Source organism: Pipra filicauda, unplaced genomic scaffold (assembly GCF_003945595.2).
Source record: "Pipra filicauda isolate LSUMZ 115617 unplaced genomic scaffold, ASM394559v2 scaffold70_size2993248_pilon, whole genome shotgun sequence".
NCBI classification, from domain to species: Eukaryota; Metazoa; Chordata; class Aves; order Passeriformes; family Pipridae; genus Pipra; species Pipra filicauda.
The window spans coordinates 2438845-2465095 of NW_024104876.1; the positions used below are offsets into that span (position 1 = coordinate 2438845).

The 26251-nt window shown below is 43.1% G+C and overlaps 1 protein-coding gene across 5 annotated transcripts in view; it reads right to left on the minus strand.

Moving 5' to 3' along the window:
- Window positions 1-345: 345 nt before the first annotated feature.
- MEF2A (myocyte enhancer factor 2A) overlaps window positions 346-26251 on the minus strand; it is an 80485-nt gene continuing 54579 nt past the window's right edge. For 2 of the 5 annotated variants that reach the window (XM_027714739.2, XM_039389116.1), the window contains exons 4-11: window positions 25255-25392; window positions 22256-22475; window positions 21369-21428; window positions 13100-13290; window positions 11496-11519; window positions 7834-7960; window positions 4432-4558; window positions 346-4029 (exon numbers count right to left, since the gene is read on the minus strand). In XM_027714739.2, coding sequence (XP_027570540.1) covers window positions 3687-4029; window positions 4432-4558; window positions 7834-7960; window positions 11496-11519; window positions 13100-13290; window positions 21369-21428; window positions 22256-22475; window positions 25255-25392 — 1230 coding nt within the window. In that variant the 3' untranslated portion in view covers window positions 346-3686. Of the gene's footprint in view, window positions 4030-4431; window positions 4559-7833; window positions 7961-11495; window positions 11520-13099; window positions 13291-21368; window positions 21429-22255; window positions 22476-25254; window positions 25393-25457; window positions 25590-26251 lie in introns of all 5 variants that reach the window. The other 3 variants (XM_027714741.2, XM_027714742.2, XM_027714744.2) reach the window with 3 other exon arrangements.

Sequence of the window (26251 nt, forward strand, 5' to 3'; positions counted from 1 at the left end):
TGCTTTTTTTTTGTTCCCACACTGCACTGTGCCGAACACCTGCCCCAGGACAGACTGCAGGAACCAGGAGTGGGAGCAGCAGAAGGAAACGTGAGTGTCCCGAGGGGCAGGAGGATGGGCTGGAGCCAGGTTTTTCTTTTTGTTATAATGTTCTTACCAAGCATTAACTTTTTGACTTGAGTGTAGTAACAAGTGTGTGTATATATCCCCCAAAAAATCCCTGTTGATTAAAATCCTCTTCACTGCAGTTTAAAAGCACAACCTGATGACTGAAGTGGACACCTGGAGGGGGCACAGACACGCCAGACAGGACCACGTGCTCTGCAAACACGAGAGAGGCCGGAGTACACAGTAAAAGCCAGTATCTTTACTTTAGTGAATGCAGGATACAAATATTTTACAACAACCTCTAGCATTTTTTCTTAACCATTTGATAAAAAGTTCACTAGAATATTTATTGTATATTGAAGAAAAAACAACACATTCAGGGAAAAAAATTGAGATTAACTTATTTTTTTTTTTCTTAAAAGATTCGTCTCAAGGATGGCAACAAAGTCCAGCTTGTGCCGCCAAACGGCTTATCAGCATTAAACCGTGAACAGCTTCTTTGTGAACTGTTGACTACAAACATTTACCAAATACATAAATCTCTTTTAAAAAAGCCATTTTAAATATAGCAAAGCAGTGTTTCTCTTGCACAGCAAAGTGAAGAAAGGTTCTACTAAGATTTAAATGTTTACACTGGTTAAGTCTTTCTTTCACATTCGGATTTCACTTCTGCCCAGGATCAATTGTTAGGAGTTGTTTTGTTCCTTATTTACTATGTATTTCTTGTGCGCACAGTAACTCGGAGTTCCTGCTGCATTAGTGTCCTTGAGGGGAGGGCAAGGCTAAAGCAGTTCTGACGAGTCCCTGACAACGTGGCGTTCCCAAAACTACCGTGAGAGCTCGAGGATGGAGGTGATTTGTCACAACAGAGCTAAAAATCTTAAATCACTCAGACCTGACTGGGTTCAGCCCAGGGTTGGATCCACTTGCACTTCAGTCAGCAGAGAGAGAATTTTAAAAAAGTATTACTATCTTTTTTTTTCACCTGTTGAAATATCTGTGCTATGTCATAATTATTTTTTTTTTTATAAAACATTTTTTTTACAATTTCTAAAAAAGTATGTTCCAAAGTGAGTTACTTGTTACTAAAAACCAGGATTCCCATTTCCTCGATGGCAGGAGCTGCTCCCCAAGACGGGAGGGCTGTGGAAGGACATTTGTGCCGTGGCTGGGGCAGCACAGGGCCAGTCCCCAGCCCAGCTCTTTAGAACTGATTCTTTAATACTCTTTTTTAATTCATTGGTGCAATTTCAATACAAACTCTAACCCTTGTGTAGCTTTGTCTTTAAGAAAACAGTAATAGTACTGTTTAAAAACCTGCATAGAAATAAAGACTATTGAGATACAGTCAGCAAAGCCATCTGATAAGGCACACAAGAAAATAGACAGTAAATGTGAATGCAGAACTCCCACTCGGATGTACAGCAAAGGTCATACAGGTGCATAAATCATGGAACTCACACCACTGGTCGGAGCAGCAAAAGGTGCAGGGGCTGGCAAGTGAATTTGGTCACTGGGGAGCACAATGGCCTGGGGAACGAGTCCCCTTTGCCTTCATGCCCTGTCAGCCAGTACCATCCCAAACTAATGGGATCCAGGTCCAAGGAAGGGGCGGGAAGGGACTGGAGCCTGTGCGGGTTTCCCGCTGCCACAACAGGGGATGGGCCGGAGGCCGCAGGTACCTCCTGCTCCCCCTCTCCCAGCTCCTGTCACAGCATGGGGGGACTTGGAATTACACTGAAATAAAGCCCAAGCAAAAGTTTAATAAATATCAGGGATAACCACGAAGTTTGGATAATCCCCCTGCAGTTTCCTCCCCAGCACTGCCAGCCTGTCAGTGACTGGGACAGGCGGGATCACGGCCCCAACTCCAACACCAAACCTGCCCCCAGCCCGGGCTCACAGCACAAGGGGGCTCTGGATCCCTCCTTCTATTTCTTGGAAGCAGCAAATTTTTCCCAAACCACTTGCCAACTCCCAAAACCTTTTGTGCTCCTCTGATATGTGTCATTTCCCTATCATGAGAAATTAGGTCAAGTTTTTCCACTGTTTTTTTTTTTCTCCCTCCTCAGAAGAGGCAGCTTTAAAATGATGCCTTAAAATGTGTTGTAACAGATTTTTTATATTTATGCAGGATGAACTTAACACCGGATTTTTTTTTTTTTTTGCCACTTTGCTATTTATATACATATATATAAAATGTATAATGAAGCTTAACCATACAGCACAGAGATTACAACTGAACGGCACACATTCACCACCAGTGAGGGGGCCAACCCCTTTATACACCCTCTGAAAAATCTGGATAATAATATTAATAATAATTAAAATCCAAAGAAAGTACAGTATATTTAACAAAATAGTAAATATTAAACAGTGAATACTCTACTTAATAAGGACCTCGCCTTGTTTCAAGTTGGCGTCAATCCACAAAAATATACTTTTTAATCTGGTGACCGTACAATACATAGGTACTTACACCAAAGGTGATAATATATTTAGGATGCTATATACACAAAGAGTTTGGCTCAAATTTAAATTTACATATAAGTGTTCATGGCTTATTTTTCCCCCAAGGTTCCGCCTGCAAGTTTTTCCTTTTCATCTTTGAAAGCAAAAACTAGAAAGTCAAAATAAGATAAAACTATACTCTACAAAAAAGCTACAACATACAGCTTTGGCTTATATAAATAATTCATAGCAGAATGTGTTCAAAAGTACTGTATATAACTTTATATATAGTCTTCAATTCATTAGGGTATTGTTTTCTTTAATATAAAATATACATGAGCTAAAATCCGTTTCTATATTTTTCAAAGGTATGAACGTAAAAACAAATTTGTCAAACATATTCCAATTATAACTTAATATATTAATTTTATTTTGTTAATGTTCTATTTTCTAGGCTAATATTTTCTGAATATTTCATGCGAGTTCTCTATGTCTTTCACTCATTAAAAAAATCACTTCTTTGACCCAATACACTATTTTTTTAATTTTTTTTTGCACGTGCAAAACAGGGTTTTTGTTTTTTATGGTTTTTTTATTTCTTATAGCATCAGCCCTTCTCCATGCACCCTCTGCAATAGAGACCCATGCCAGGTTGGGTAATAAAAGGTCAGTTTATGTACAGTATTGCTTTCTTCTTCCTGCTTTTCTACTGCTCTGCTGCTACAAAGCAATTATTTCTTAACTACGAGTAACCATGAGCTGAACTAACACACAGGGACGTACTACAGGCGAGCCCTGGGCTGTGGAGGAGGAGGAGACACTGCGGGGACAACGCTCTGCCAACGGCTGGGGCCAAACACAACTCCAGGGAAGTGCCAGACTAGATCAAACCTACGGGATTGTTCTGCTTTACCAGGGGACATCTGCAGCTATACACGAGTTTGTCGTAAGTGCCTGATGATCGGTGTATGCTACACACACTAGCACATATATATGCATGTGGAGATATATATATGCACGTATGTATATACATATAAATATACTTAGTCACGTCCTTATTTATAAATGTGGATATGTCAGGACAGTTCGTGCTGGGGACACCGGGCTGGCGGGGCGGCCCCGCGGGTTTATGTCACCCACGTGTCCATCCTCATCCGTTTTACCGACGGGCTCTCCCGGTCCTCGGCGTTGGGCGGCCGCCCCAGCACCACGGGCGAGTGGAAGTCGCTCCGGGGATCTTCCCGGTCGCTGCCGTCGTAGGAGCTGCTGGAGCTGCTCAGGCTGTCGACCGGGGAGCGCCCCAGCTCCTGCCGCGACGGCGGCGGCGCCGGCGGCTGCTGCGGCTGCTGCGGAGGGAACCCCGAGGGGGTGACGCGGTCCCGGGGAGGGGAGATGGGTTCAGACTTGATGTTGATGTTTTGGTTGGTGTTGATGGAGAGATTGGAACCCTGAGATATCTGGCTGCCAGTGCTGGGGAGAGAGCATCGAAAGGCACAAGTGAGGAAACGCGGAACACGGAAGGAAAGCGACAATTCCCGTGTGTCTGAGGGGGCTCTTGGGGCTCAGCACCCTCCAAATGCACCTCACTGAAGTCAGAACAACGCTGAAAAAAAAGGTCTGAGCTGCATTTACAGAAGTTCAGAATGCACAGAGGTATTTCCCACTGCCAAACATTCCAGTTCACCAGCAGGTGCCTCCCTGGTAAGAAGCTGGGCCTGCAGGGACACCTCAGCCGAGGCCTGAGGTGACCAAAGGGACAAACACCCCGACACGGGAAGGTTTGGCAGCACAGATAAGAAGGTAAAATGGGTCAGATGAACATCCCTGGTGCAGGTGGAAGAGGCAGAAGCCCCCCAGGGCCACAGTACTTACACAAGGGAGCTGAGGGCCGCGGGACCGAGGTGGTGCTGCTGCCAGGCAGACACCTGCCCCAAGGACAGCATTCCTGGGGAGTTAAACCCCTGCAGGGCAGACAGGTCTGCACTGGTCAAGGAGTAATCTAAGGGAAAACAAACAAGAGTGATTTATAGATTTATATATACACACACATGAATAAATACACAAGAGTTTATGTGTTACACACACGTGCAAAGGCTTTCTGCCCAAAACAAATAAAGGCAATTCCTGATCCACAGGAATCCAAACATGGAAACTGAAGTCTGGGAGAAATCCTCCCAACCTCACAGGGAGTTTAACAGGACAGAAGCCTCCAAATGACAAGCTTTTCTGCACTCTGCTTTCAGCTCCTACATGTTGCTCAGAGCTTCTTCCAAACCACGGGTACAACATATGAATGCATTTTATATATCTAGGTGTGCACCTCACAGTAACACTGGTCACACTCTGAAGGGTTTTGTCTGCAGGGACATTTCAATATGAAACTCTGGGAAGGCAGGACAGGAGCCGGGTGCCCAAGGGACAGCAGGGCCAAAGGCACTGCCAAGGGACCCCTCAGTGCAGTCCCACTGTCACACATCACACCCTCCCCTCCACACACTGTCACTCCTGAATCTCTGACTAAACTGTCATCTCCATATCAAATAAACAAAAGAAACCTCTTTTCTTAAAGTAAAAAACCATCATCAAGTAAAAAACACAACTGAAATGGAGACTGGAAAACACAATCTATCCCCAACCCAGAGGCAGACCCAGTCAGGTATGTAATTTATGGCCTGGTGTGCTCTGCTCAGCTGTGGGGTTTGAATATTTGTTTTAATTTCTAGAATGTTTTAGAACCAGTAACTCAGGTGGTTCTGGCCCTTCTCTACAGAGGGAACACTTCTCCAGCAAAGCACATTATACAAAATAGGATATTTGTGGAAAACTGATACCCAGTGCTTTAATTAAGGATCCAAGAGCTGAATCTCTCCCTTCTAGCCCTGGTAAGGAAAAAAACCTCATCAATCCAGAAAAACAATTTAGGCATTGAAATTTTATCTTAGTCCTGCAAAGAACTGCAAAGCTGGAATTGCTACGTACGTGGTGACTGCCCTCACAATCCCCAGATGACACTTTGGTTTCAACATCAAATTTCTTCCTGCAAATCCCTTGAAAGGCTCAGTCTAATAGAAATGATTCTTAAGTGTGTGAAAACCACTAAAGGCTGAAAGCTTTGCACAAATTATTGCATTATCAGAGGAAATGGGCTGGGCTGGGCTTTAAAATCACATCCCAGTGATACCAGCACTTGTCCAATTGTGTAGGACACCAGTTTCCACTGTCTTTGCTGCTCCCTGAGGTTCCCACTGCATGTGTGAATCTTCCAGGTTATTCTGGATGAGGGATGCACCCAGTGCTGCTTCCTGAAACATCAGCCTGTGAGGGAACAGAGGGATCTGTCAGGCAACAGGGGAAGCTCAGTGTGGGCCTTCTGAGCAGGGACCAGAAGGGTTTGCTTTGAACAGCCATTAAATCCAAGAGATGAACAACCTTTGGGGCAAGTCCCGGGTCTGCATGTGCAGCTACTTCACACTGAAATTTGGTTCCAAAGCAAGTCACAAATCTTCACCCTGTCCATGACACTGCTCCTGCCTCCCTTTAGACTTCACCCCCTCAGGGCAGAGACATTTGTGTGGATGTTCAACAGCTGGGCTGGTGCAAACACAGCCCTGGTTGAGGAGGGCACAGCCCTGTCCTTGAGGAGGACACAATCCTTTGTGCCTGAGGGGGGCACAGTCCCTTGTCCCTGAGCCCTCCTGGCTGCAGCCCTGCCCAGGGCACTGCCAGATAATGAGCTCAAAGGCAAATACAAGAAGTGAGGTGCTTGGCTGGCTAAACTAAAAACTGCAGTGAAGACTTTCAAAGCTAAAAATAGTGGAGAAAAATGTATAAAATCTTTGGGGGGGGAGTGACCATAAATGAATGGCTGCTCTGTCTACTCCATGTCCCAAAGTCAGCGACTCCTGGTGATGCTCCACCTTGTAGAAAACAAAGACAACAAAACCTCTCACTCAGCTTTTGGGCATTTTGTACAAACCTTGAAGTTTGTTGTGATTTGTCCCAACCTTTGCACAAGAACAAGACCTCGAGGTCACTGCCAGCAGCCCAGCACAGCTGGTTTTACCCCTTCCTAACAATGTCATCCCAGGGGGGCTCAGCCTCGGGCAGCAGCAGGTCCTTGCTGGAGCTGTTTGGCACTGGGGCAGCTCCCGCTCTGTTCCTCCTCTGCAGCAGGTGTGTCCCTGTCCCCCTCCCAAAATTCCTCTTCTAACCCATTACAGCACTTACATCTGAACATTTAACCAGACTTCATCTAAAGAACAGCAAACTGGGGAATTATTTCCTTCGCTTTCCTTTCAGTTTTAAACCACAAGGTATTATTTCTGACTGACAGGATTTATTGACACTTCTCTGCAATGTAGTTTCTCTGCAGGTGCAGTTGAAAATCCAACTACACAGCACAGCTCAGTGCTCATCAACCTGAGCCCTTCATGGAAATTATTAGCAAGATTCCTTCCCTGATTACACACAGGCAAATAAACAGCCTGAGATTGAAGGGAAAATTATCTCTATTGGGATGGAGAAAAGGAGGAGGCACTTCAGGTTGAAAAAGACTTTTAAGATCATCAACCCCTCCCCCAGCGCTGCCAAGGCCACTCACCCATGTCCCCAAGTGCCACATCCACGTGGTTTCTAAATCCCTCCAGGGATGGGGACTCCACCACTGCCCTGGGCAGCAGTGCCAGGGCTGGACAACCCTTTTGGTGAAGGAATTTTTCCTAATATCCAACGTAAACCTCCCTTGGTGCAACCTGAGGCTGTTTCCCCTTGTCCTGTCACTCAGGAGCTACTTCCCAAACCAGCAAACCACTCATCACTTTTATATCACCCAGTTCCTCACATCACAGCCAGCTTGGGCAAAAGGCAGATTTAAGGTCCTGCAGGAACAGCAGTGTCTGAGGAACAGCAGCTCTGAAGAACCAGCCATTGCCTGAATGTGAGGCATTCCAGTATTCCCGGCTGGATGGCTGCAATGGCGCTGCTCTGGGCAATGGATGGCCCTGGTTTGCAGCCTGACTGGAAGCTCCTTCCCCATGGAAGTCCCAACATTTACACATTTCACGAGCAAAAGGCTCAGTATTGCTGAACAAGAGCTTCACTTGGGCCCAACGGGAAAACAAACCCACGTGCCACAGAAATGCAAATTTCCTGGGCTTATGAATCCCAAAAAAGCCTCGGCCATCCCAGTCCCAGCCCTGATGCCAAACCTTCCCAGTGTTGTATCCCCCAGTCCCAAGCCTCCCCAGTGCTGCAGATCCCGACCCCAAGGCTCACCAGTGTTGTAGGCCGTGGGCATGGCCGAGTACACGAGTCCCTGCGGGGGCAGGCTCGGGGTCGTCACCGACACCACGGGGGTGGCGAGAGGCTGCGTGGACTGAGAACTGCTGATCCTTTGGGTGTTCTGCAAGGGAGGGAAAACACCACTGTGACACCAGGGAGAACAATGGAAAAGCAAAGGAGCATTCCACCTAAATGTGTTGCTGTGCCGAGTTTTTGAGTTAGGAAATACGCCCCTCTTTTGATCAGGGTCGATTTTCTAAACAAGCTGAAGTATTTCAAGGCAACCAAAAATGATCTTGGCAAACTGAAAGGAAACATTGATTACGGCTCACTGGGCCACTTCCAGAGCATGCAGATTGCAACAGTGTTAAGGACACACAAACAAATGCAATTTCTTAGGGATACACACAACAATTCTCAGAAGTTCTGAAGTGATTTAAGAGTTTTGAGTTTTAAGGGGGTTTTAGTGCAGATGGTGAGGTGCAGTTCCACCAGAAGAGATTCTCCCACTTCACAGTTGTTTATCCAATTTTCCAAATTTCAGCTGCCAGTTTTGACACTGTGCTGACTACACCTGTCCTGAAAGGAACACAGAGATCTTCTAAATTGGTGTTGATAAGACTTCAGTGATAAAATAATCTTGCTGTTCCCATGGTTCCTGAGAAACTGAGAGAGTACTTGTTATAATGCAGAAATGTTTCCAAGCAAATGACACTGGAGTTCACACAGAGCAACTGTGCTTTTTGACAGGGAAAATAGCTAAACTAGATTGTCTCACATTATCTGTGGGCACAACTTCGCTTTTTAATAACAGCCTTTCTTTCCCATATACTGCCATGAACATCTGCAGCAAACACATCACTCAACCTAAGCTGTGACCAAATCTGCTGCTTAGAAAGTTAATTAAAGCCCGTGGTGAACAGCAGCAGCCAGCAAAGCTGCTCTCACTGCACCAAGTGCTCCTCAGAAGAGGGGGTTGGGCACCGTTTGGCCAGGCCAGACACTGCCAGGAACAGAGAATGGGGCAGCTCTGCCCTGTTCAGTGGTACCTGCAGCAGTGGCAGCAGCCTCTACAGCCTGCATCCTCCACTCCTCCAGAACCATTCCCAGTTCAGGGAGCTGGGTTTCAATCTGCTGGAAATATGTTTTTAAGGCAAATCTCTCTCTCTCTACCTCGGAAAAAATATTTGCTGCAAAAGGAGCAGTTCTTCCTTCATCTCTTTGGCAGGTTCCATTTCCCACCTTTACAGGACTGAAGTTATGACTTCTTTCCCTTTCCTGCCAGACACAGGGATTTCAGGATCTGCACCACTCCATTTTTTTTCCTCCACTCTGATCTTGAGAGAAGGAGCAGCATTAAAAATGCATCACTCCCTTTTTAATATCAGAAGGAGCAGGTACAGAAATGGGGCTGTGATCAATTTTAAGCTTAGATTTGTGAAGATGAATTGAGGGTTATCAATCTTGTGTCCTTCCCATTTAAAGCAAGAAGTTTGTACCACAGCTTCCACATTAAAACGAGCCACAGCCTCCCAGCTTCCCACCTCTCCTGCTGCTCAACTCCCACCTCTGAGCCTCCCAAGGATTTGGGGGCTCTTTGGCATCAGCTGCCAAAGACACACCCTGGCAGATGAGCCCACTGTGCTCCAGAGCTCCCAGATTTCAAAGCTCCCAGGGAAAGTCCCACCGATTTTCTGTAATTGATCCCTTTAAATCACTTTAGTACTTCTGAAAATCCCCCCCAGACCAAGTTTATCTGGCACAAAGAGATGTTATTAGAGCAGATTTTTGTGTCTGTCAGGAATTGACCTTTCTCCAAAGCTTTCTTGGATGGCAGCCTATAAAGTTGGGATTACTGTATAATGGAAAAGTAAAGAGGAATATACTGGGAAACAATCCAAACCAAAGGGATTTCCCCATGGGATTTTCTTTCTTTTTTTTTTTTTTTTTGAGTGGCTAATAAAGGTGGTTTTCTGAGGTAATTTATTTCTGAGTATAATTGCTGAACACTAAAAAATATTTAGATGTGCCCAATATTGGTTGTACTTGGAGGTCCATGACAAATTTCAGGATATTTTAACTGTTTTAGCTGGTGCAAATGTAACAGAAAAAATTCAGTATCTTTATTGTTTATTATTTTTATTTATTATTGATTATCTTATTAATTATTCTATTATGCTACACTGCCCTTTGTGGCTGTTTTTCATGTTCAGTGCTCAGTTCCAACCTCACAGAAGGAGTGTTCACAGACAGGATTTGGACCTGCCCAGCACTGGCACTGGCAGCAGGGACTGGCATAACCAGAGCAGTGCAGGTGCAGTCGGTGCCTCCGGAGCGCGTTCCGAGGCAGACACATCACCTTTCCTTTGTGTCACTGTTCCTCCCCTTCCGGCTGAGCCAGGCTTTAAAGCCACTAGATGGCCCACGCTCCACACGGGATCCCAGCCCCAGGCACTGTTACATCCCACTGCAGAGCAGTTTGGGCAATTTTGGGCAGGCAGCAACACCTGAATTCCTGCAGCATTTGCATTAATTCCAATTGCAACGATCTCCTGATTCAGTGTTTTGACACTGAGCTTTATTTCTTGCACTGAAAACCAGATGCTCCCCTGAAGGGAGAGGAACAGGTTTGACTGTTCCATGAGCAAATCACCCCAATAAAAACTTCAACAGTGACCATTTTCCCTCACTTTTGTAAATCAATGTCTGTGTTTAAGGTAACAATCAACCACCAGCATGCATTCAATCACGGCACTGATCTAAATCACCACATTTTCCATGCTTCCATGCAATTAGAGCCTCCTCTGAGCAACAGGTCCATGTTCAGAGACAAATCAAGGCCTGTCATGGGCTGATTTCTCTGTGAATCTGATGCAGCATCTTCTGCCTGCTTTGTGCCACAGCAGCTGAACAATTTGCAAATGGCTCTAAAAATAAGTCAGGAATTATTTTAGCCTTACTTTGATTTTCCAGCCAGAATGCCAAATGTTCAAACCTTTGGGGGGGGGGGGGGGGGGAGAAAAATACCCAAATCCCCAGAGTTTCCTTTCAAAAGCAGAATATCTTTCCACTGGGAAAAAAAGGTAGAATTATTCATTTGCAATCCTCTGTTCCTTTTGGTAAACGGGGAACACCCCCCTGTGGTTTGATAATCTCACGCAGGATGAAATAATTCCAACCTCCAAAAAGGTGACCTCACCAGCAATGATGTCATCTCCTTGAAAATAAGAGAAGTAACACAGGGCTTGTGTTACAATCTCAAGAACTTCACAAGTGAAGCCACTTGCTAAAAATATTCCAATAATTTAGGGGGTGGGAAGTGGTTATTTATATTTTACATAAAAGCCAGGACATATCCTACACACATGGACAGTTACTTTGTAAGGCTCTTTTCCAATGTTCCCTCCAAGAAAAACAGAAACATTTTCAGGAAAAAAAAAATAATACAAGTTTACAAATGGCAAGAGCTGACTTTGGATGTGTTTTCAACTTGAATTGGTCAGGTTTTGAGTCTGATAAAACAAATGTATTTTTGTCTGCTACCAAGGGAACACTGGAATTATTTAAAATATGTAATGAAACTACAGTTAAAAAGCTGTAGTGAAAGACATTTCCAGCATCTTGCTGTCTCTCAGCAAACAGCAGCCCCAACTCACCAACTCCAATTCATCCTCCTCCGACTGTACTCAGCAAACAAGAGGGATAACACAGTTACTAAAAATAGCATTGCTTTTCAAATGACAGAAAAAAATCACATTTGTGCTTCAGGATTTTTTGTCATTTTAATTAATAATGTGAATTTGACACCCAGACCTGTAAATAATGCGACAAGAAATGTGATACTTCATGAAATTCTTGTCAAATAAAAGCTGTGTATTAAAAGAACATGTGGCTTTGGGGAAATGAGTGCAGGGAGAGCTTGGACAACACAAGGACACCAACACAGGTAGAGGTGGAGCAGAGCAGTCTCTGATCCAATAAACCAGCTCAGCAACAAAGTACTTGTCAAATACAACCACCAACCCAGGCCAACATCTCCACTCTGAAATCCCTCCCCAGTTCCCTCAAAAACACAGACAAAACCAAAGCTGAATATCATGTTGTTGTTCTTCACAACACGACAGTAAATAAGTGTTGTACCTCACTAACATCAGACCTGCATGAGCAAGATCCTCTTCTTGTTTCTGATTCTAATTAAAAGTGTAATTTCCATTTTAATGATCAGCCAGTGCACTTCCTATCTTTCCTGCACTTCAGTATTCCTAGAAAAACCTAAAACTTCAAGAATCATTACTCTGAGGCTAATTACAGCTTTTGTTACTTGGATTAATTTGGTATTATTCACCATGAATACCTGTAACAAATGTAAGCCCTTGTGGTGGTTTAAAAACAAACAGGAATTATGCAGAGTGTACTTGTGCTGTTTATATCCTGCTCCTCCTGGTTATGGGCCATTCTTCCACACACAGAGAGGTTGAGAATTTCTACATGACAGCAAAAGACCAAGACCAAAGGATCTGGCCAACTAAATTAAAGGAAAAATGGACTAACCCTTCCTGACAGACCAGTTCTGGGCCCAGGGCCGTGGTTGCCTCATGGCTGACACGAAACTCGTGTGCTATTCCCAATCCAGGCTGGACAAACATCACTGCCAACATGCCAAAGTGCCCAGCAGCTCTGACAGGCACCTCAGCTCCTTTTCATGCCCTGGATGAAGGCACAACACCCACTGAGGACGCCCAAGGTCACGTTCCAACACCCCACATCAAACACGCGCCTCTCCCAGACCATCGCTACCACTGAAGCTGCACTTCCCATCCTTCACATCCCACAGCCATTACAGCCCGGGAAAAACAGGTACAAAATGTGCTTCAGGGCACGTTAATAGAGCTCACATCACCACTGAGATCCTCCACAGAATAATGCACAACCCTTTTTAAAACCCACATCCTCCAAACCAACAGAGTTCTCGGTACCGAGTCGGTCAGATCAAACCACCAAAATCTCAGTCTCTGTCTTTAGGGTTGTGCTCCAACCCTGTTTAGGTCAGACTTATTTTACACCTCAAAAAATTCCTTACGAATTTAACAAATTCCCCAGGTCACAATTTATAATTTGGACTTTCAGCAGTGACGTTTCAGAGCACAAACCCCTCTCCGCTCCTGCAGCCCGTGGTGAGCAGGGGAGGCAGAACACCCCATTTCCACAAAGCCACTCCCAGAACTTAAGGAACTCAAAAGCTTCAGAAGTTTGAACTCACCAGAGGTGGCATCATGCCCTTGCTGGAGGGGGGGATGACCACACGGAGGTCGGGTTTGCGGTTGTTCATGCCCAGGTTCCCTCCTCCAGGGGGAGGTGGGGACTTCGTGGGCATCACCTTGCCCAGGCCGTTCCCACCACCACCGGTGCCCAGGAGACTTGGAGAAGCTCGAGAGTTCACAAACCCATTTCCTGAAAGGGCAAAAAACAAATGACCTGTGAAGGGGAAGGGGCAACAACGCCGAGTTCTGGTGCTTTTGCACCGATTCTGAAATATTTATTTTGCAAAAGTTCCGATAACGAACTTCCCGCAAGAGGCTCCGCATCGAATAATCGAACCGGCCCACAGCGCTCTGCCCAGAAATCAATATGGAAAGGGAATATCACTCCAAGGGCAGCTGTGGCAGCTCAAATGCTGAGAAGAGCAAATTGCCAAAGAACTGTTTCTAATAACATCCGTTGGGTCTGGTTTGCCCTCTGAATTTCCTCCAGGCTGAGCTTGCAGAAAAGTGGGGGCTTCTGCCCAGGCCCACTTGGGTCCCCACCCCCACGGGACAGGAACTGCACTGAATTTTGTTGGTGAGAATAAAAGAAGTCAGCTCTCCAAGTGCCTGTTTCTAAAATGCATTCTTCAGGTGTCTTCAAGATCTGCAGGACTCATTTCAGGATCATCAGTATATACTGATTATTACATTCAGCAACAAGGAGGAGAACAAATCCTCTCCCTCCAAGTTCATTCCAGCTATACATGTCATTTATGCCCATCAATTTGTTTTACACATTTACTCTTGGTACTCATTTTAAGTGGAATTAGACCAGCCAAAGCCAGCAGGGCTTCAGCACTGAAATGCTCAAGGCCTCAGCTCACACTCAAAACTGATCAGAAGTGAGTAAATCAGTGAAGTGCCCAATATTCTACTTTTCTGTACTGACAAAAGCACCAATCATGTTAACCAAAACATTTCCCTCAGAAAAAAAATTTCAAGCCACTTTCCAGTCACAGATTCATATTTATAGCAACAATCCCCCAAATACACACACCTTATTCAGCTGCAAATAGGAAATAAAAAAAGAAAAGTTGTTAAGGAGAATTTCACAACAGGGAACCCCATAGTTCACCCTACAGAACCTGAGTGTGTATGAATAAACTCAATTCATAGTGAGATCCTGTTTGCACCAACACTGCAGTTCTGAAAGCAGCTTTTATAGTCCCAACCAGGGGAAAGTCTGTGAGACAAAGTTCACTGTGTGGGAAATTCTCCCCTAATCGCCTGTAGGGCCACACGGGCACGGATTTTGTATTATTATTTTAATTTGAATAGGCCCCTATGCCCAATCCAATTTTATTGCATTAAATACATATTAATCTAAAAGCAATTAAAATAAGGAAGTTGTCAGTGTCACATTCTACCCTCTGTAGCAACATTTTAAATGCCTTTAAAAGCTTAGCAAGGAGGAAGAACAATAACATGGATCAGGAAGAGCACAACACTTCCTGAGGGTGACTGGGATATTCCATGTGCATTGACAACTTCAGTGTGAATTCACCAAGAGAATGGTGAGGAAACCTCTGGATTTCCTTGCTCTGTGGACTTCCTACTGTGCCAAAAGCCTGACCATAGAGGGACAAAATGAGATGTCCCTGGAGTTTCCCAAGGTTGGCAGAGCAATGAGGAGTTATTCTAATTTAGAACTTTCCTGAGGCATTTCTACAGGAGATATGGGAATGTGACTTAGAAGTCATGGGGGGGAAAGAAGGAACACAGCACAAAAGAAAAAGTTTTTTATGTCAGCATTCTTCCTTCTGTATTAAAAACCCCATCAAAACCCCATTTTGTGATTAAAGTATCTACATTCCTCAGCAGAAAACAGCAGAATTCATTCAGATGCTCCTGTTAGTGATAAAATTTACTTGGGGTGGCTGATGGAGCTGAGAATACACACTAGAGCTAAATATGCTCTTGACTGGTAGGAGAAAACTCACCTCAGCTGGGTCACATGGAAAAAACAATGGGCCAGAAAGAGAAATGAAGTTCTGTGCTACCCCTGAGGCTCCTGAAACTGAGACAGTGTTTGTAGAATCCTGATTTTGTTCAACACAAAGTTATGCATCGATTCCTGTCCATCCTAAAAGAGTGCAGCATTAGTTCCAGACAACCTGCAGGGCACCAGAGTGCCAGAGGAATCTTACACAATGGACAGGGTAAAAATCAAATGGATCTGGAAAAAGACATGAGGGAGGAAAAATCTTAGCAAATGGCATAATTTCCACCAAATTACATCTAAAGCTTTGTTACAGCACCTCCCATTTTCGGCAAAAACGCCAGAACATTTAAAGAACTTGCTGTTATAACAGAAGTAGAGTCTGGGCTTCATTGTAATAACAAATTTTATTACTCACTGGGCTGTCAGTGGTACCTTTCCATGCCAAGGCTGTGTTGACCTGGGCTGAGTTTGAGCTGCACAACAATCCCCCTCTGTGCAAACAATGGGGTTCTGTACAGAATTTACAGCATTTTGGGCCATCCTATGATCCCATTTCCTGTCCTCTGTTTTCAAGTATTCCAGTAGCCCCTGTGTTAAATCTGGACAGTGTCTTTCTCCCACACCCAATCCAGTCATTTCCTGAGCCCTTATTCCAAGGCTCTGCCAATCCTACAGAAACATTTCATGCTTTCAGTGGTGCTGTCAAAAACAACAAACTCCCTGCCACTGCCTCCTCTGCCCAGTGTCACGGGGCAGCAGGGCACAGTTAGAGCATTTAGTCAGACAAAAGGCTGAGCAGTTCTTAAAGGGAGTGTTTAGAATATATCACAAAACCCAAAATAATGCCCTAAGTGTGCAGCACTGTGGGTATGAACCCAACTGCAGCCCTTTGACAAAGAGCTGGCACTGAAGACTCAGCAAACACTGGAGTGTCTCTATTGATTATCTGGAGATTCATATGCTGGGGCTGCAATAAGACTGTAGAATGCTCAGTTTGAGTATGAAACTTCAAGCCTTTTTCCCTTTTAATAATCTAATAATAAAATCAAATTACAAGTTAAGAGTGAAAGGGTAACCAAACACACGGTATTTCTTAGAGCAAGGTCAGCAGCCAGAAAAAGATAATGAGCACAGGATGATGCAACTCCAGGGCTGTTTGCCAAGGGGAGGCTTTAATAACCCCATAAATTCTACTCATTACTTTGGATAGTACAGAAATTGTTTCTACCCCACCCACTGCAGGTCTTCCCCAAAGACAATACTTCACATTATCAAACTGAACATGGAACCGGAATATAAAATCCTGCCTATGTGTGAAAATAAGACTGTTTTTACTCCCGTAGGAAGAGTTTTATTTAACTCTAATTCCTTAAAACAGACGTGAAAGCATGTTCAAAACAGTCCTTTGGAAAACAGACACCAGTGCAAAGATAAGCTCTCAATTATATGAATCACAATTTAATTAGATTTTATGATAACAAACCCTGCCAACCCACATTAACCCACTTCTTGCTCAGACACAAAGTGTTTACTTTTGAAGCAACTTCTTTTCTGAAGAGAAATGTTACAACCCACCCATTGCAGCAACTGCATCTTCTGCCTTCAGAGACATAATACAGCTTAATCTCATTTACTGTCCTGCAGCCCAAGACACAGCATTCAATTACATGAGCCAGACTCATATTTCACTCTATAAATCACATCAGCTGAAACAATGAACACACGTGGCTGGAAAGTACTCCATGTACTTATTACTACTCAAGGAATAAATTACAGGCATTGATGCCATTAATCTTTTTTTTTTTTTGTGGTTCACCTTTGGAGAAACTGGACAGTTATACAGAGTCTTGGAAAACAATGGTGGGCAGGCAGCTAAGCCACGTAAGGTAAAGCAAAAATAAGGATGGTGATAAATATTTATGCCTCCAAGGAGATCATAACGACCCAACAAACATCACACCATTAGAAGTGAACTGAAAATTGGGTTTGCAAGAAGCATCAGGAGGCATCAGGAGAGCAGATAAGATCTGCTGAAGGAAAACATCAGCATGTAAAACCTCGGGCGGGGGGAACATATTGCAAGCAAACACAACAACAGCATTTCTACGTGCATTAGCTGCTCAATCTGTTTACTCTGGGGTTTAGTAGGACAGATTTAAGTAGAAATTAAAACCATTTTCAGGCTCTGCACAGCAATCACTGCTGATTCTGCCACTGTTTCATAAAGCCCAAGTTCTGCGTTAGCCCTGGAAAGAGTTCACGATAATATCTCAAGGAAGCTGCAATAAATGTGTTTCTACTGATCTTTACACAAATCAATGTGTCAGATAATACCACTAGAATTAAAAGATACCTTTGACAGTAATGTAAGATCTTGAAATGTCTAACATGTAAGATTTATACTTCTAAGGCAGTACTTTAGATATTAAAAGGCAGCAAAGAAAGAAATACACATGACTAAATGTCAAGGGAATGCTTACTCATGTTACAAAACTTAAAAAAACCTTCATTTCCCAGGTTGTTGGAATTTTTTTTTGCCTGAAGCTACATAAAAGGAGAAAGAATTTTCAAGGATATTCAGAATTTAAATGGGCTTCCTTCAAACCAGGGTTATTACTCAGGATGCAACAGCAAATCTAAATAAAGGCATCATGCTTTTGTGCCCGTGTGAAACATGAGCAGTGGCAACTGGATGTCTTTTAGGTCTTCTGTCAACTAATCAGCTAACAGCTAATTAAATAAGAGTTTAGTTTGTGAACTTGCTGGTTTTTGTGTGTCTACACAAAGCCATGTAAAGAATGGCCAAGGATGGAGAAGTGGTGTGTTTAGAACACCTGAGGATGTGTGGCACTGTATCCTGGGCAAGGGGACGTTATAGAAATGTTGATAATTACTTTAATCCAGCTGGGAAATTAATAATTTGTTATATGTATGGAAAATTCTAACCAGAACTGTCGTGGACCTCTCAGCAAATCAGCAATTACAGTAAGATAAGGAACACACACGAGATGAAATTTCAACTCAAACCCAAGGGTAGTTCAGGGGCTGAACTGACCTCATCAGATGGGTGGTTTCCAAGGACAAACAGCTACAATTTAAAATGCTTTCTTCTACCAGCATGTTTTTAATGCTGATTTCAGCCAGTCATCTTTTCTGTGAGCTGATCTAATCACAGGGTGATGGATGGATCAACCTTTGTTATGTGCTGACAACAGTCCAGCAAAGGAGAAGGGTTCAGCCTGCACCCTGCCAAACAGCTGCTCTGCGGCCACTTCCAGGGCTCCTTTTCCACGAGGAGAGCTGGGAAGCTGAAGGAGGGAACAGGCTGCTCTCATGTGCTTCGGGGATCCTTCAACTCCTTCCCTGGAGAAGGGTGAAACCCTGACTGTTGTATTGACCTGTGTAACCTCAAAGATCAGAGGAGGGCAAACCACGATGCCTTGACACCAGTGACAGGACAGAGCAGGAGCCTTTGTGCACTCGGGGTGACCAAACTTTGTGCAGCACTATCATCAAAGCTCTGCCTCAAAAACCTCTGCTCTGATTAACAGAAAAAATAAATTAGCTCAAAAGCAAGGACTGTCATAATGCTGGACATTCTTCCCCTCTCAAAACCGATCTATTTGCCAAGTAAAAATCTTTAGCAAGTGTTTTTTATGTGGTGGGCAGGATTTTAAAAATATTACAAAAATGAGAATGCTTTTTCAGAGCTGTGACAGCTGCATGTGAAGTAAGCTCTCAGTATTATAAAGTGATCACAAAATTTTCTGTTCTGGATATAAAAAACCACCTACCAATCTCTGCTACAACACGCAGATATTTTTACTCGAAGTTATTTTCCACAGAAAAACTGTTAAGTTGGCAGATTGACTGCTAAAGCAAATCATTTCCATTCCAATCAAGTTACACAGGACTTGAGAAAAAGACTCGTATGAACTCAATATGAGCCATTTTATGCAACATCTTTGTTTGAACTGGGTCCCAAATAAGCAAGATAACCTTTACTTGCTTTTTACTCAGAGATAAAGGCATTTAAGTGTCTTTCAAGGAAACGAGAACAAAATCTCAAATGCACAAAAACTTCATCATGTAGAAGATGGGTTTTTCCTTTACTTATAAGGGAATATCTGGGAATATGGCTATGCCAGGACTCCGACATCACTCCTATAGACTGTGAGCTGCACATTTGGCACATGACCTTTCACTACATCCATAGGAGAACTCTCCAGTCCTGAGAAGTTTAAAGAAAAACCCTGAAAGCTAAAAGAAGAAAATAGGTTTTTTTTAGAAGTGAGTTCTACAATAAACCCAGCAAGAAACTAAAACCATTATTGTCTGCAGACATAATTAACAGGATATACATTTCAACAGCAGCTGTCAAGCTCAAATTGACAAATTAGCAGATTTAATCAATCTGGTTACATATGGTTTCTTGATTTTGGTTGCCATTGAGAAGGTTCCTGTGCACCTGTCACTATTTAAAGGTTTTCATGCCCTAACTTGTAGAAAGTAGAGCTCTGACAACTCAGGGCACTCTCTGGTTCAGCATTCTGGTGTTAACCAGGTATTTGAGCTTCACTAGAGGTGCTTCTCAGAGATGTTCCCCTGTTCTGGTACAGCCCCAACTCTCACTTGCATGACAAACCTTTCTAGGAGTGAGTGGGTACATGTATAACATTTTGGGTGTGATGTTCTGCAAAGTAAGAGATAAGTGATGCATTTTGCCTTTTTACATAGACTATTAATAAATGCAAGAAGGAAAACATTTTACTGCATTAAATACGTTCACCAAGCTGCAGGAACTGGGCATTTCTAGAGTTTAGTACCCTACAGAAGTGCTGCAAACAACTGTTTCGTTTGCTTATTGAAAGGAGGAATCTTGAATCTGAGGCTGCTGTTACTAAAGCCTGATTTTGGAGAAGAGGCCTGAGACAGCCTGATAATAAAGTTATTTAGTCTGACTAGAGAAATACTATGGCAATCAACATCTGACCTCCACAGTTTCTAAAAATAGTCATGTTTTTTTCAGCTGAGGAAGTTTCCTCCATTTAAAATCCTGCTTACCTGATGGAAACCACTCTTTAATATTTCATATCTTTGCTGCACACGGCCAAAGGATGCAGAAAGAGTGGAAAGTCAATCCTGCACTTTCAGCCTTGGAGCTGCAGCATTTTTTATTCATCAATTCAACTGCCTGACCCGATGTTCAAAGAACTTTTTTCCCAGTTGCCACACTAAGTAGCCAGTGGGCAAATCCTGAAAGGTCAACAGTTGCTTCTCTAATTCCTTGCTATGAACACATTCCAAGGGGAGTTACTTGTGTTTGCAGAACTGACCTTCAGCACCAAGACATCAAAGTCACAGGAGGAACGTGAACAAAGTGGGGGAATTGCCATCTATTTGGTCTTTCTGTGGAATACTGAATTTCCATGGCTGCCTTGCCCTCTCTCAGGAGTGCTACATTTTATTTAGAGGAGACAAAATATTATTTAAATGAAAAGGTGCTCTCATATCTTTTTACTGAAGACCAAAAAATACGGGGAATTCGATTTCTGGCAAGATCTCTAATTTGTCTTCAAAAGAAATTCTGATCATCATCCAAAATGAAGACAGACCCCAGCTATCAGCTTCCAAGATTTATTGCTTTCTTCATAGAACTGCTAGAAAACAATTAGCAAGATACACATGGCAATACAAACAATACAGTCTGTATTTGCTTCATTTTGATTGGCACCAATACCAGTATCAAACATCCAGGTCCTGCAAATATTGAAGCTGGGGACTGAGCTGAGTTGTCTTTAGTGCAATAGTTTAGTAAGCTCAGAGAACTTCATAAAAAGCACCTTCAAAATGTGAGCATAAACATGCACATTACAAAACAGTCAGTTATTACACAAAAAAGTGAGCAACAACATTTTCTATTAATAACCTTGCCAAAATATTGCTACTCATCTCTAAAACTCTCTTTTTCAAATATAAGAAATTTGGCAAAAGAAGATCTTTTTAGAATGCTGCAGTTACACCTGTAGAGAAACACAAAAGCAGGAGCAGCATGGTGCTGCTGAAAACCACTAAAATAAAAAACACAAGTATTACTGCAGTGGAAAGGGCACAGCAGTAAAAAGTTAAAAATGCATGATAAGAATTTACAAAACCTGACAATTCCAAGGCAGCTGAAAAAATTACAACCTTTTGTTCTCCCACAACCAAAATAAAAACATGCTTTTGAGTAACTGAAAGCACCATGAGATTTTTCAACACAGGCAGGAGGATGCTGCACTTACCCACTGGGCTGGTACCAGCTCCGTTTGGCACTGAGAGCTCAGTTGTCCCCAGCATTCCACCTGAGCAAAAGAAGAGCATTAAACCAACATGTCCCCTTCTGGCATTGGATGACAGGAAGCTGAACATGAGCCAGAGTGTGCCCAGGTGGCCAAGAAGGCCAATGGCATCCTGGTCTGGCTCAGGAACAGTGTGGCCAACAGGTCCAAGGAAGTGATTCTTCCCCTGGACTCAGCACTGGTGAGGCCACCCCTGGAGTGCTGTGTCCAGTTCTGGCCCCTCAGCTCAGGAAGGACATGGAGGGGCTGGAGCAGGTCCAGAGAAGAGCAACAAGGCTGGTGAAGGGACTCAAGCACAAGTCCTATGAGGAGAGGCTGAGGGAGTTGGGGCTGTTGAGCCTGGAGAAGAGGAGGCTCAGGGGAGACCTCATCACTCTCTACAACTCCCTGACAGGAGGGGGGAGCCAGCTGGGGGTTGGTCTCTTTTCCCAGACAATGATCAGCAAGACAAGAGGGCTGGGTCTTCAGCTGTGCCAGGGGAGGTTTGGGTTAGATATTAGAAAGAATTTCTTTCCAGAGAGGGTGCTCAGCCATTGGAATGGGCTGCCCAGGGAAGTGGTGGATTCTCCGTCCCTGGAGGTGTTTAAGGACAGACTGGATGTGGCATCAGTGCCATGGGCTGGGAACCGCAGCAGTGTTGGATCAAGGGTTGGACTCGATGATCTCAGAGGTCCCTTCCAACCCAGCTGATTCTATGATTCTGTGATCATTTTGTACTTAAGCCATGAAAATGCACAGGAACCGCTCAGAACTTGTTCCTTGGGGTGTGTGTTTGTGGGTTTTACTCCAAAGAGCAGCGGGGCTGTGAAGGGAACCCGGCGGGCCCTCACCTGCGTTGCCGGCGCTGGGCGGTCTCTGGGGCGCGGCGGGGGACACGTTGCGGTGCAGGGTGCTCGGAGGGGGGGACAGCATGGTCGTGTCCGTCAGGGACGAACTGGCTGCCAGGGACGGGGACACCAGGGAGCTCCCGGGGTTGCTGTAGGTTAAAGTGTTGGGGTTGGACACCGGAACCGTGACCGACATGGAGAAGTTCTGAGCAGGCAAACCGGGCTGGGGGAGACAAGAGGAGGGACACAAAGACAACACCGTTAGCATCGACTGCAGAAACAGCACAGGGTAAAAACACACAGTAAAGTTTGCCAAGGAGTAATCAGGTTGTTTTCTTTTTTTAAAAAACAAGTTAATTATGTTAGTTTTTAAACTCTTTTAAGCAGACAGTTTTAAAACATCCATTTGTTGTAAAGGACGGTGTTAAATTCTTATACATCACATAAATACAGTTCCAAAACTCCTGAAATACTGCAAGTTCAAATACAGAAAACTGAAAATATTCATGTGAATTCACAGGCCCATAAATACAACAAATTAACCAGTTAATCTGGATTATTACAAAGCAATGACAAGCTAAACATGTCTACAAATCAATGACTTGTACCTTCCAAATGTAAGCATAAACATGCACGTTACAAAAGTCAGTTATTACACAAAAAAGAGAAAGTTAGTAACATCATTTTCTATTAATATATATTTTCTATTAATAAACTTGCCAAAATATTGCTACTAATCTCTAAAACTTTCTTTTTCAACAGACTAAAAAAAAAAATAAACAGATCTTTAGAAAGTCACAAAGTTCAGTCACTTGAATTTAAGCATTTCACGTTCCACAAAGCCCTGCTTGAATAACCACTCCCATCTTTTTTGTACATCTCATTTTTTTTACATTCTAATTTTTACAGCATTATTTAGGAGGCAGCTGTTTTTGTGCAGTCTATATGTTTGTTATTCAGCAGCTATTTGAATCAAAAGCAGAGATGCCTGCCCATCTATGGTACTCATTTGGTCATGACTAACTTCTTTGGCCTTTGTCTCATTCCTATCCTTTGACAGGGATGAGTTTCTGAAACAAAAGGGACTATTTTCTTTCACAGCTCTCATAATTACTGGAAACAAACCCATGACAGGTACAATTGAAGGGGAAGAACTCAGTAGGATTTATTGACAGAACAGAGAGATAATAGTTTTGATTTAGAGGTCAAAGATAGATGACCAACCAAGTACACTTAAAAAAATGCAATTTCATCACATACAGCTTAAAAATCACTTAGAATGATAGTTCTGTATGAAAATCTAGATAACACTAGAAATATAACAATAACTGTATAATTAAAAGAGCAGAATACATTCTCGATAAGAAACAAAATCTCTTACTAGTGAGAGCCAACAATGTCCCCACTGAGGCATCCTAAGAATAATTATCAATTTTTGGCACAGATGGAAGGAAAAAGTAATGAAGCACAGCGAAGTAACATCAGCAAATCACTCAGTATCTAACTAATGACAACCCTCGCTGGTGCTTGTTTTCAGGAGAAACTACTTGAACAAACTATTCAGTATCTACCAAAAAAAAGGTCGTTTTTAAACAGCAGCTCAAACTAAACTGGAAATACCTGAAGAGTGCTGAACACAATGGCAGAAGGGAACAGCTGGGACATTTTTTCCGTAGGTTTCTCAACACAGAAGTAAGGAGTGAGAGGCTCCCCCCACACCTTAAAGGCTGTCCCTGCCCATCTCTGGTGCTCATTTGGGTACGACCGAATTCCTCACGCTTTGCCTCACTGCTGTCCCTGCCAGCAATGAGTGCAGAGAACAAGGGGAACTGTGTTCCTCCACAGCCCCACAAGTGCAGGGGATGGGAAGAGAACAGCACCAGTTGAAGTTATAAATACAGAACCACAGAGCTCAAAAATAACACTGCCTGTTTTATTGCTGCTCGTGTCCACACAGACATGAGGCTGCTCATGAGGAGCAGGGAGAGCAACTGAGCTGGAACACACTGGGAGGTGAGGCCTGGGGATGTCTCAGCACAGAAATGTTGGGTATCAAAAGCTTCAAAGTAAGGCAAAAACCAAAACATATTGGCTTCATTCAACTAGAAAGTGCTAAAAGAAGTGATGCTGGGTGTCATGGCTGTTATTGCTCTAATAATGAAATTATTTCCACTCAAATGTCCCAGCCAGGCCATTTCCTTGAATTGCTGCAAGATTTGCCAGGTTAAGAAATTCAAAGGCTGTGGCAGAGCCCTGTATTAGTTTTCTTAGAAAATACTTCCCCTGTAATACTCAACACTAATTGGTTTTTGTAGGTGGGAATTAAATGTCATCGTGAACACCTCCATGAAAAACACGTGACATTAACACTGCTTTTATCCCCAACCTGAAGTTCTGGAGCCAAGTGACTTATGGCTGCACAAGGAGCAGAAAATTCTCCAAGATCTTTCAGTGTCCAAGGAAGCATCTGTTAGAATTTCAATCTTTTGAGGTCCTCATTGTGCACCAGTCTTGAACGCTAAATATCTAAATAACTTTCTACACCCAGACTTGAACAAAATAAATTCTACTGATTAGATGACAAAATTAGTCCAATTTTATTTGCCTGCTTGTAACAGACTGAAAAATCTTGATCAACAGACAGATAAAGACCTACAAGATGTAAATAAATGATCCTACAGCCCACGACAAAAATCTGTCTTTATAAATGTATTTTCGGTAGGATTAGGTAATGCAGCCAGGCTCCTGAAATTTAGAAATGTTATCTCATCTTCACAAGATATAAGTGCAAAACAGGAGCTAGAGAGAATTCTTCTTATTCTTTAAGATAAAATGTATTTTAGCAAGATCAAGTATCGGCATCTCATTTTTCCTCAAAAATACGTGTTCCCTTCTCAAGCCATCACATCCTCTTGCCTTTGAAGCGGTTTTCAGTGGTAAGCAAACACCAGGAAAATTCTCATGCATGTAAGAGAAGCACAAAACCATACTTTAGTACTCACTGCGATTTTATGATTCCTCATCATATTATCAAACTCTTCATTAATTTTTTTATATTTTTCCTCTGTATGTGGCGTGAGCACATATGAAGTGTCAGGGTCCGGGCTGTCGCACCCTCTGTGTTCCTTCTTGTTCAGAGCCTAAATAATGAAGTTAATAAAAAGGATCAACAAATAAAAAGTAGAGATAAAATAAAAGTACTTACAGGGCCTCGCTTGAAAATAAAATCACTATCTTCATTTAGTTTGCTGAATCTGTCCTCCGATAGCGGACTGTGCTCAAAGTAATCGTCAGCATCAGGGCTCTCACAACCATTAAGGCCTTTCTTTCTTAAGGTCTGAAATACAATTGGAAAATTCACATACAGATCACACTAACTTGCCATGAAGTTTTGTTTTTTTTCTTTTTTTTTTTGTACACCACTGAATCAATCTGAGCCCCTGAAACTACAGCAGATTTTCACAGGCAGAACTCGTGTCCAACACACAGGGTTAGTCCTTCGAGACAGTGGCAAAGGACACAGAGAGAAAAGGTTCCTCCAGGTGCCACCTCACAGGCAACTTAAAGCTACAACCACTTCACCTCCCCAGCATTCCCTGGAAAACCATTTTTTGACACTGGCTGATGGAGTGAAGGTGCCTGACAAGGGACATCTTGGATCTTGAATGAATTGATTTTAGCACCCCAATTTTAATGTTCACATTTTAAAAAGCACACAGTTAAAATTCTGAGAAACACAATGCTAAGATTTTTGTTCCAGTTCAACAACTGCAGGACATTAATAAATGTAACACTCTCTGTAGTTGACAAAGGCAGGATCTTCCTGCACTTCTGTCATCCTGCATGATAACAACAACTGCAAAAAAGTATAAAAAGAAATTACATAATCCCTCTCTAAAATGACTTCGTTTGCTAAATATAAGCTTTTTCAGAGTCCTTTAGACTAACTTGATGCAACTGCTTTATTGGGCTACTTCCTGTTTTCTGATGGAGAACTCA